Genomic DNA, 12,626 nt, shown 5'->3' with positions numbered 1-12,626 from the left:
TGTCCCAAGTCCATGGGGGATAAAATATTTCACCCTGACTTTTACCCTGAACAATGTTGTTTTTTTTTTTTTTTTTTCTAATTTCAGGGTAAAAAATACACAAGTGCGAAGTATTCGATGATTCTATTATTTGAATGTTGTTGTTTTATTCCAGGACTAGCTCATTCCGTATTTTCGGGATGCATGAAAGGAATTGAAAAATCAATTTCGCTCGTCTGCTTTCGCGGATTTAAGTTTCAACTTAACAACAGGGTTGTTAATTACACGAAAGGGGCGGCTCTCCTCTGTATAGTTGAGTTTGAAAACTTTTCACCTCCTACTGTACGAACTTTATTAACATGGTCTACGTATATAGCTGTCTACCTGTATAACTAGGATATCGTATGTGTGTACACGACTCTATATCGATATATACGGGATTCTCATATATCAATTTGATTTTCTTCTAATTCTGTATCCAGGCAGAAGTAAATTTACCGAATTTCTTTCAGGTGGTTAGCGTCTACGTTATTTGCAGATTACGTTACAAACCCGAAAAATAATATAAGAAAATAAATTGATCCAGTGGAAATTAACTAGCCAAATAAAACTGAATTCTCCTAATTTCAGGCTGGACCAGCCGGTGACTAGTTCAACACCCGACATGGACAACAAGAAGGTGAGCTTCTTAACGCATTCCCTTTTTTCCCGTAAGCAAAAAAGCCTCGATAAATCCCATCTCGGGAATGATTGAGACGAGGGTGTATTATTTTCAACACTCTGCCACGGAAGTTGAATATTACATGAATAAACGAACATCGCATACGCTGCCGGATCTCGATGATTTATATCTATATTTTACTCTTCTCAAATTTTTCATTTCTCTCCTCTTTAGCGTAAAAAATGTTTTTTTCTTTTTCTTTTTCCATCTTCCGTCAAAAAATAGCTAATTTTCTCTCGGCGTATATCCAGTTCTACACGGTTAAACAAATTTTAAACGAGTTTCCGACAGAACAAAAGGAAAAAGAGAACTTGTACCGCGTCAGGTAAAAGAGGCACGTTTTTCCTTTCGCGAACAAGTAATGATAATTATCGTTATGAAAATAATAACAATGTAACGATCCTCGTGTACAGGAATGGTGTAACTGCAGAGCGTGGTGACTCGAATCTGGCTGTAAAAACTGACGGATGATCGTTTTTTTCCTTTCATTTCGTCCCCATTTCTGTCTCATTTTTCTTATTGTTAGTCTCGTCTTTGCGATCCACCTTGATCTTGTCGTCGATGCATAAAACGTGGTGTATAATGAGCCGCGCGTTGAACGATGTTAATTGACTTCAAAGTAAGGAGACTGAATGGGACCTTTGAAGTGCAATGGCTATACATCCACTATTTTTTTCTTTTTTTTTTCTTTTGCCACCAAGTATATCAAACGTCTTATTATATACGTGTTAATTGAACATTATTGGCGTTGTATGCCGGTGTCTCGGAACCCTCGACGCGACGCGATGCGATGGGGATTTCTTTTTATTTTTATTTTTTTCTTTTTTACCGTAATCGTTATATGGGAAAAAGTTTTACCTGCAGGTGGTGGGAGTGAATCGCAATCAGTAAACTTGTACCCTCGGTACAGCCGATAAGTTGGTTATAAACAGAGTTGCTTTCGCACTTCTTTTTTTTTTTTTTTATTCGCGTTTTTTTCTTTTTTCTTGCTTTTTCATTTTATTCTCTCCTAGCGATGGACTCTGCAAATTTGTTCGACTCGGAGCGACGACAGTTTCTTCCTCATAAAAAGAAACTCAACTTATAAGTTCGTTCGTTAAAATCAGATTTACGCTCTTAATGCAGACTGCGACGAGTGTATACAATCTTTTTATCGTACACTTCTTTGATCTTATTCCAACGGCGAATGTCCCCCTGTGGATACATTTTTTTCTTCCTTCCTTCTAGATTTCGCGTAGATGCGAGATTTCTCGAAAAGAGCGAAACTCCGTTCACACGATAACAGCGGCGAACAAATTTTATGGGAATTTTAAAATGACCGCTAGCGATCGCGGTGAGCGGGTCGATTTTTCTCCCGGTATAAATCATCGCCCGAAGATGCAAAGTAGAGTAGACCAGACAGCGGCAGCTACGCGGGGGTGAAGGACCAGAGCGTACCGGTATAAAAGTATAACACGATGAGAATAAATTTGGGAAGCGACAATTTTCCCCGGGTGCAGGACTAGGGTGGAGGAGCGCGGGTTTCACCAATATTCCGTCGCGTCGAACCGCACGCGGCCACAACCATCCGGGCTGTATTATTCGTTATACGATCTCCCGCAATATCCATATCCCGGAGTCTGAATTATTGTATAGGAACGAAACGGTTTCTTGTGGGAATTTATCTGTTTTTTTTTTCTTTCGCTTTCACCTGTGAAGTTTTTTTTTTTGTTTTTCGTTCATTTCTGGCCTACGGATTTTTTATCTTCTCAACGTTCTCTACCCTCAATTTTCTACATTTTGTTGTTTTTTTTCATTTCTTCCTACAACCCGATCGCTCACTCCTCTGTTTTATATTCAACCGTGCGATGCGCGCTGTTCAAAAAGCAACGGTGAAATACGAAACGGATGTAGATTCCGCAGTTTAGGTAAAATACCTATACCTCCATACCCTCTGTAGTTTGTTACTTTTTTCTCGTTCTCTTCTCTTCGTTTTTTATTTTTTTATTTTTCAATGATCAAAATTAGATCTTCATTGTAACACCGGATATGAAATTTCCCCTCGATCCTATTTCCGTTTACATTCAAATTCCCTGAACTCTATATTTGTATTATTATCATCGGCACGATAAACGCAAAAAAACCTACAACCCCACTCGTCGCTGATGAAATATCTACGAAATTTAAGCGACGTGAATCTGTAACCGGATTACCTTTGATAATCGAACGTTAGCCGCTCAAATAAACTGATTCGTTTATTTTTCGGTAACGTCATACATACGCGGCGATTTTTTTCAAAACCCGCTTTCGGTAAATTTTGACGAAAATTACGGACGAAGTGATCGCTGTGTACGTATCACATCGTAGTTGTATAATGCTGCAGTTCACCCTTTGCTGGACATAAAATCGAGCACCGCCTGCAGAGAATATTATATATGATCCCTTTGATCTCGACGTAGACCGGCGATGCCTGCAGCGCAAATTCGAATTTCCATCCCTCGCTTATACTTTAACCGACTGAATTTAGTCTACATTCGGTATCTCGCCGCCTGTAAACTTCGACTGAGTTTAAGCAATTAAACTGCTTAATTAGCCTTATTTCGCCACGCTCAGAACTGCCACTTACCGTATCACTCAACCATTCATATCCGATGAATTTACAAATACATGCATTAGCGTCCATTAGTCATCTAACAGGGACATAAATTACCACTCCCCGAAATCCAAGTGTCTCCGTCTGATCGTGAAATGGGATTAAGTATATCTATCGATATTCAAATTAACTCGCATCGAAAGTTCACCTCGTCACCATTGGTCTGAAATTTCTTCATCTTTCCTTTATTGTTTTTTTTTTATCTTTCTTTCTCTATCCTTCCGAACGCATATGCGTATATATATATATATATATATTTTGTATCTTATCTCAACGTCGACATGTGCGCGGTTCGTTTTAGGTCGCGGGTCAGGCTTCGGATTTGGGGGTCGCGTATCGGCTCTGAGACGGAACTCTCATACGGAACCCATCGAGCGGAAGTAACACGTGGTGGAAAGTAACCACGTGCCCATTTTTCTCATTTCCAACGATGAGATTTTTTTCTTCCCTTCCCTCCCTCGCCTCCGCTACCGTAACCGTAACCAATAACTTCATCACTGCGGTATAGTATAGACGGCCAAGTTACGTCTGTATTAGTTCGCCGTCCAACGCGGACGGGATTTTTCCTCGATTCTTTTACTCGTACTCTTTTTATCTTTTCCTTCTTACGTATCTCTTCATTTTTACCACGCGTGTGCGAAATCGCTGTTGAAAAATAAAGAGAAAAGCCAAAGTAAGCTTGACAAGAAACTGCGTCTTCTCCACCTCAACGGTTCGCCGATTTTTGAAAATTGAAAAACGCGTCGTGACCTCTACTTGACATCGGCTCGCTTCTGCGGGGGCACGCTTCGATCGTTTGTTATCGGTTACCGCGACCCGCAACACGGCGAAGCCGGGGTGTTTACGGCGTCGCGTCGAAATAATATATCCGACGTCGAATACGTCGACTCGATTACGGCCGGGGGGGGTGAAATTTGACGTTCGAATATCGGTGAGTGAGATTAGCGCGCGCGCGCGCCGGCGAAATTAGTCGGAAGATAAATTGACGCGATAATTGGGTGTCGGGAGTGACGTATAATAACGGAGATCAAGGGTCTCGTTTCAAAAATTTAGCGGAGTGTTACGGGATCGGCGAGAAGTCGGTTGTTATCGCTTTAGCCGGTGTAACGAGAGGTTTGGCGAAGCGGTTGGTGGCCCACTCGTAGCGTTTAATCTAGCGGTAGACGGTAGCGCCCGTGTACCACGACGTTACTACCTGCCCACTTGATCTTCGTTGCGGGCATCGACTCCGTCCAGAGTCCGGAGAAGGACTCGCCGCTGCTTACGAATATCTGTATCGCGGTGCCGCGGACTATGGGGAGATATTTATCCCGTATGTATGTATATACCTGTACACGGTGTTAGAGGTGGAGTTTACCCGTGTGCCAATAATTCCCGAGTACACGCGATCTAATATTTACCCAAGAAACATCTCCCGAACTCCCCGTGTCCGTGGCGATTTAGAGCGGCCGAACGGAGATCGGGCGCTACGTGTATACCGATGCAAATTTATACGGACGGGGTCTGGCTGAGTCGGTTTATTACCGTGCCGCGAGTAGTCCGGTCGCACCTGTGGCCGGCTGACCGATTTAAAGGCTTAGGGCGACGACCCCTTCGTCTGGGTCGATCTAATCCCCGTGCAGTTTCTCGGATTCGAGGATACGACGGCGTCGTAACCGTCGTAGTACGTCGTGTTTTCTTCCCTTTATGCGACGCTCGTCTGTACGGAACTCCTTCGATTCGTCTCACAATCAGCGGGCAAAAGCTAGGCGGACCCCGCGCACGCCACGCGTCTCGGAATAGTAACGAGATCGGGCTGTCTTTGAATTCGGTTGAATTCCGCACCCCTCGTCCGATCCGCTCCCCGTTTCCTCGGTTGTATACGGTTCTCCCTAATACGATCGTCGCGCGTAACGTTATACTTGTATCAGTTCGTAGCGACTTCGTAAATGCCGCAAATTGTTCGCCGACGAAAATCCGAGTTCGCTGCAGCGGACACCGTCGACCGTACGGACGGGAGGAGGCTCGGTATACCTGTACCAGGTATTTACCGGGACTGCACATACAACACCCCTATGTGGCACATAACCGCGTTCCTTCCATATTGCGACGGTTCTGCAGGTGAACCAAATTGCCCCACGGATCCGGGGAAGGGCGGACGGTGGCGGCGCAAGGACAACCGGATATTCGTTCCGGTCGATTAGCTCCATTGTGTCTCGCTAGACTCAACGCGTTGATTTCACCAAAGCCAATCGCTAAGCTCTCTCTTCTCATTCACGCTGTACCTACGCTCCTTCCTCCCTTCCTTCATTCCCAACTGTCTTGATTTAGTCGAATCCCTCGCTCTATTCCTCGCGAGCTTTGCACGCCGATGGTCGATCGCGTCTACTGTACGATGTTGGAAAATTAACTCGCCCGTACTCCACCCCGGGGTAAAATTGGCCGACAACAAGTGTTGGGAATCAGTTCGCCCGATTCGGGGAAAATCGTCTTCGTATCCGACGATAGCCGTGATGTAAAACAGATCGGTATATGTGTGTTTCGCGTTGACGTAACAAACTCTGCACCGTATCTTCGGGATTTTACCCTCCCCCGTTGTATTCGTCCGTACTCTCGCTTCATAGATTTTCAGCGCACGATTTTAACTTTGTATCCTCACAATGGCAAAATGGTTACATTTCATCTTACGCACGATCGCAAACCCCGATCCCCATGTCTCAGATCGTTCGTTGTACGTGCCAAAAATTTTATCCGTTTGTATCGCTTTGGATTTAAATACGCCCCTCCTGAGACGTTGATAAAATTTCAAGTTCGTTCGTGCCTCGGAGATAAAATACAGACCGCTATTTGTATACACTTTTATTCCAGAATATTGATGCTCGATGCATATATCGCGTATTATACGTGTACCGTTTCCTTTGCCTCTATATCCCATGTCCTTTTGATCTAATTTCTTCTCCGCACGGCCAATAGGGCATAGTTTCTGCAGCTACATACATATACATATACGGCTCGCGATCAAACGGTTCGCTTTTTTTTCCCGAGGTTCTTTTTATTCGTTATACTTTACTTTTCTTCTCACCATCCACTTCGTCTCGCTCTTTATTTCACCCCGACTCTTCCTTTCCCTTTGAGTTTGAGTGGCGCGAACACCGGGCGAACGCGAACCCTTTTCTTGACACCTGAAGTTTCAGCTTCTATGGATAGCCGCGGGAAAACCACGAGGTGAAACCTTCGGGGAATTGTGTCGCGAGTTCTATCGTGATGCTATAGCGTTACGTGATCGTGAAACTTTTATTATTTCGATGATGATCGCTACGGAGGGTTTTCGTTGCGGGTAATAAAAAAGTAAAAGCAGCCCGCCTTTTAACTTCCCTCAAAAAAAAAAAAAAAAGAACTTTTTTCATATCAAGCGAGGCAACGATGTACGTAATTTAGATGGCCACGAGGTGAAGCCGGAAAATTTTCCGCTCGCCCAGGTCAACCCTTCGCGACCCCGACAGGTTCCCCATCGCTTCCACAGGTAACGATTTAACTCGCTCCACGCCGTTTATGTATTTTCCCGCGAATCGTGACTCTGCCTGAAAACCTGAAATCAAATGAAAATAAAACTTGTCAAACCCAGTCGAGCAACTGCTGGGCGTAAATAACTAGATTAAGTTCTAACTTTTGATCGCTCGAATGTTACCTCTATTCAAAACTCCGTTAATTTCGTTGAAAATTCCGCAGACCGGTAAAACGTCGCAATACAGGTGATTCTATGAGCGATTAATTGAAATTTATCGACCTTTAAAAATCCGACATTTCTCATTTCTCTATCGGCACGATGTGGAGTCAGGGCATAATTATCGGTGTCCGCGGGTCGTTCGTTGATTCGCGATTTTTAATCGTCGATTCGATGTACGTATCTCTCCGATCGTCCTTACACCCTTCGTCTAAACCTTACTTCCCGTCGTCCCCTGCACTCTTTACCGAGAAATCGATGCTCGCGCCTCCCGGTATCCCTGTGTACGTACAACTCTGGACTTTTTGGCCCGCCTGATATCGCCCGTTGCGATCTCATTTCATCTCGATGTTCCGAAATTCCTCACGACGCGGTGTGGTACGTACAACGGGGCTAATACACGCTCGCTGTATACGTATACATATGTACGTACGTATAACCACGTTCTTTCTTTACCCCGTGCACACACCCTTTTATTCAACGACGACAAATACTCGCATATATATATATGTATACTTAACATCTAACGCGCGGTGAGATAGGATTTGAAAAATAACTCGATGCGGTATACATTACCGTTGACTCGTTCAGCGTCCCCGCGATGATGGGATGGAAATAAAGATGAGACCGTGAAAAATGGAAACAGCATAAAGCACAAAAAAGGAGGAAATATACGGGAATACTTTGAAATCCTTGGGCTCGAGGGTCGGAAAAAGACCGGGGAGAGGAGAGGGCTGATAAAAAAAAAAAAAAAATGAGGTGGAAAGAGAAAGAAAAAAATACGTCCCGCGAAGCCGTCGTTATTCGTCAGTTTGTTCGATGTGTGTTCGCCGCTAATGTGTTTGTACAAGGTGGTGAAAGTTCCACCCTCTTTTCCCCCCCTTCTTCTTTTCCCCCCCCCCCCCCCCCCTCCTTATTTCTCTTCCTCGCTTATTTCTGTCGCCCTTTTTTTCTCTCCTTCGCTCTACACCCTTCCTCGATTCTTTCTTATTTTTCGACCGTGATCCTACTTTCGTCGTACTACACACACGTATACCGAGTGTGAAGCTTTTCCCCCCTCCCCCCCCCCACCCCCCTCGTGGTTTTACGAGGGTCGACCCATTCGGTTTCTGAAACGTTTTAGAGATAGCTTAAAACTCGAAACGAAAACAGTTGTCCCGAAGATTGCGTTACCCAAGCAATCGGGGTTTCTTTCTCGTTTTTTCCCCTCTCACCCCAGCTGAAAGACCGCGAGCAAATCTTTCGCTTCTTCGCCTCCTTCTTACAACAATCCGCACCGCTACGCCATACATAGGTAATGTCGTATCGCCATCGATACGCGGGCGCGCGCAAAAAAAAAAAAAAAAAGTGGGCAACCTGCACCGCAGAAGTAAAAAGTTGGCACGGAGAAACCGGGTGTCTCGTAAATTATCGCGATGAAGAAAAAAAGAAAGTGAGGGGAATAGGATGGAAAACAACATTAGAAATAAATAACATATCGGAGCCGGTGGCGTTGATATTTGTTGGAAGGGAAAAAAGATTCAATTAACACACGTCAATGTTTAACAACGAGAGGGAGAAAAGTGGGAGAGAAGAGAGGAGGAGAATAAAAATTTTGTATCGAAAGCGTTCATCGGTGTTCGGAGACGGGAGAATTACAAATCTTTGTAAGAGAAAAATCGAAGCAGGTGCATGGATATTGGCAATAAATAAACAAACGGGGGTATGGGGAGGGAGAAGAGAGAGACGGTTGAGAAAAATAAACGTGTCAAGCGTCCGAAAGTAATATTAAAGTCGGAAAAGTTGTATCGGAAGTTGCATAATTTTGGATGATATTGTGTTTGCTTCTGAAAAAAAAAAGGAAAGAAAGAAGAAAAAAAAAAATTTTCAGCGAGGAAGGAATAAAAAGAAATAGGGTAAAAAGAATTACGAAAAAGGAGGTAAAAAAGGAAGGTGTACGTGCTGCAGGCAGAGCTTTACCAGAAGGAAAAGTAAAAAAAAAAAAAAAAGTAAAAAAAAGAGAAAAGAGAAACGACCAGGGTGAAAAAGAAGGAAATTTCGTTTGTAACAAAACTTTAGCAAAAGATCTCCACCTAACTCACAAAACTCTTAAAAACCGGCAACATTAATATTAAATTACTCGTCGAGGTTGGCTACCTTGAATGACTTCAACTTCCTGCGTATAGTACGCTCTCGTGCCGCGAAAAAGTTGAGCCTTGATTTTTCCTAGTTGAAAATGTCAACCGATATTTTTCACATTCTTTTTCTTTCTCTTATTCTCCTCCTCTGCCTCCTTTTCGCTCGGTGGTAACTCGACCACCTTAACGTTGATACTTATGAAGGTATAAAAGATTTATTCAGATTTAATCACCTTTCTTAATCGAAAATCGATTAATCATCCTTACAAAACTCTCAGCACCAACGAGCGACGTGGGTTTAATGCTTCGATAAATCATAAGGGCTGAACTAAATATTTTCGATTCATATCTCAGGAGGCAAGAGGAGCGCGGGGTATCCGGGGCGGGGGGTGGGGGGTGGGGGGTAACAAGTTACACGCTTTTGACGTCCCAATATCACCGGTTCAAATGAAAAGGTAAAAAAACAAACGAATAAGCCCGAGAAGGAGACGGAAGGAGGTAAGGAGCGAAGGGAACGCTATGAGGAAAGGAATGATTATACTTACCGTAAAATTTCGCGTGCCTTGTAAATTGCCAATTTTGTGGCACAATAAGTCGGCCGACGCAAACGCGAACAGAAATAATGGCTAATTTATCGATACGCGCGAAATCGTTTTAGGGAAAAAATACTGTGAAAATAAAACGAAAAATTTCACCAATATCGCTATCGGAAATTGTATGCGCTGCCGGGTATAACGCAGCGTAGGTGCTGAGAATAGATCCATATAAAACGTTACGTGAAAATATTCGAACGGGGAGGAAAAAAATTTTCAGTCACAAATTTTTGCCGAACAAAAACTATACGACCGAATCTGGAATGAAAAAAAATTGGGTAATGTAAACGACAAATAAATGGAAATAGCTCACACTCTGCCCTCGTTTTTTTTTCTTCTTTTTTTTTTGCTGCTTCGAAAAAATATTCCGCGGTGACTCGTGGCGCGCGTGATTATGATTGATGGAAGTTAAATGAGATTTCTTTCTTCTTCCCCGGGTTTTGTACCGCGCGATGTTCGCCGCGTGTATAAATTGTGATAATTTACCCCCCCTCCCCCACCACTCATCTTTTTTCTCATGACCTTTATTACTGCTCTGATATTGTTCCCGTTCTCTCTCGTTTGGAATTTTTCCTTTTCATTTGTTTAGTTTCTTTGGTTCCGTTTTTGTTTTTTTTTTTTTGTCTTTTTTTGTTTCTTTTTTATTCATTACTGCCGAAACATCATGAGAATGAAACGGGTACCCGGGACTCCCCTCATATTTTTCTGGACTTCCTTTCCGTGACAGACGTACGACGCGAGATTGATTAATGTTAAGGGTGGTGGAACGGCGACGCTGCACGGCCGGCTAAGGAAGATGTCCTTTCTGGGATTAACGAGGGAAGCTATCGTAACTCGGGACGCTCACAGAAGTTAATTAGACGTCAGTGTTACTTAGAAATGAAAATAATAACGGAAACTGCAATTTCTCATCTTTAGTTACGTCCACCCAATTTCTCCTAGCGATGCGCGGCGAGCAGCTGCGAGTAAAAACGATTACCGATAGATATAAGTCAAGATATTATATCAATGGGATTCAGCGAACCCGAAGCAGTAAGAGAAAGGCTTCGTTGTTCGTCCAGCACTCTGTTCCGAAGGTTCTTTTTCTTTTTTTCTTTTTTTTTTTTCTCTAGTTCTCGTAGATATCTGATCCCGGTAAAGTGAAACAAGTTTTAGAAATGAAGTGCAGAGGAACTCGGCGTTGAGCAAAGGCAGAAGTAATAGCCGTAGCAACGGCGAAGGCGAAATCAAAAGCAGCAATAGCAGCGGGTAATCTCACGTGTACACCGCGCTTCAATGGACAAGCAATATATCCCCCGGATATCTTTTCGTTATTATTGCCAGGATATGGCGGGAGCAGGGGAGCAGTTTTCTAAAACCTACTTTTGGGGGGGGGGGGGGGGGGGCTACGTACTTTTTATACCGTGCGTTATTTAAGCCTCAGACTTTCGAGTGTAAACGCAAGATATTATGGAAATCCGTACCGCGGATCCGACATACATATATAAGGATATATTCGAAGGAAAGAGGGGGATGAGGATATTCGCTAAAAACTAGACGTACGGTGTCGGGATCGATTCGGAAATCTAGAAAATCTATCCTCGCGTATATCGCGTTCCTTGTTTCCCGCTGAACTCCGGACTATCGTCGATTCGGAGAACCCAATTCCGCGTTATCCGAGGACGAAAGGAGAGGGAAAAAAAAGGCTCACGAGGACTGGCGATTGATAGCCGTTAAACGGACGAGCGATAATCGTTCATTTCGCTATCGCGATTGCATCGAGATTTCAAGGGTATATCGGGGTCATGCCGTTCCGCGACGGACTAATTCGTTCTTCTCTTAACTCGAGCGCCGGCAGAAGCTATACACCTCCGCGGGCATGTCGAGGCGAACAAGGGTCGTCGGTGTAAACAGAGGGTCGGTTACCCCCGACGAGGTTAAGTAGTTCTCGGAGCAAACATTCGGCGCCGAATCGAAGTAGTCTTGGCTTGGATGTGTAACGAAAGAAGAGAGAAATCACTTTCCGGTTGCTCGCGTAGTCGGGTGGGGTGTATTTTTCGCGAGTCCATTTGTCTGCGTTTCGGGGTTATCGTGTTAGAAAGCATTTTGCGGGAATGATGAAATATGTCGTCACGAAGCCCTGAGGATAAAGGCGAAGTGGCGAAGTCGAGGGTGAGTTTTCGAAAAACGTGAAAGAAAGAAACCGCATCGGGGCAATAGGAAGTACACACGGGTCGGTGCGAGATCTCGACGCTTATACATATATATGTAGGTATAGGTGTACGCGGGTACAGGTTTCCGGGCACCGTATCTTTTGTGAGGAAAACTCTTTTGTCGATGTATTTTTCTATTTACTACAACGAGCTTTCCAAGGAAGACAAAGGAATGCTTTTCTCCAGATTGCCGAACGATATTTGAACGTCATGCACCTGCGGAACTTACCTACCTTGTGTGTATACATGTATATTCCGTCGGAATAAAAGATCGAGAGCCGTGCGACGCGTGCGACTGAAAAATAGCGAAACAAACGGGAATGGAAAGTCGGTCGTACCTTTCAGGATTCAAACCTCATTCGTCGAGGAATAGGAAATTCTCATTCCTGAACCTTGGGAATAAAAACACAGAGCCCGAGTATAAAAAGATCGAAACAACTGGCAAACTCTACTACATGTACGCGTCCCCGAAGGAAATGCATCAGCGCTTAGATTTCAATTCGTTTTTATCGCTTTCGTTTGTTGTCGCTGATCGTATACCCTGTATACCTACATGCCTAAGGAAAACCAAACGTCACGATGTTTTCTTACCTCTGCCGTAGCTGCAAATTGCGACGTCACTATCCGCTATCCATCTTCCCTCTATTCTCAAACACGTCTTATACAAGAGAATTCGCATTTCGCGTACA

At 43.9% G+C, this 12,626-nt stretch overlaps 1 protein-coding gene across 10 annotated transcripts in view; it reads left to right on the top strand.

Moving 5' to 3' along the window:
- LOC105685860 overlaps positions 1–12,626 on the top strand; it is a 165,816-nt gene that overhangs the window by 70,321 nt on the left and 82,869 nt on the right. For all 10 annotated transcript variants that reach the window (XR_007278447.1, XM_048655454.1, XM_048655453.1 and 7 more), the window contains one exon: positions 610–658. Coding sequence is in view for 9 of the 10 variants with exons in the window: in XM_048655453.1 (XP_048511410.1) it covers positions 610–658 (49 nt within the window). In the remaining variant the exon portion in view is untranslated. The remainder of the gene's footprint in view (positions 1–609; positions 659–12,626) is intronic.

The sequence above is a fragment of the Athalia rosae genome, chromosome 5 (assembly GCF_917208135.1).
Source record: "Athalia rosae chromosome 5, iyAthRosa1.1, whole genome shotgun sequence".
NCBI lineage: Eukaryota > Metazoa > Arthropoda > Insecta > Hymenoptera > Athaliidae > Athalia > Athalia rosae.
This window is presented reverse-complemented; position numbering and strand designations above follow the sequence as displayed.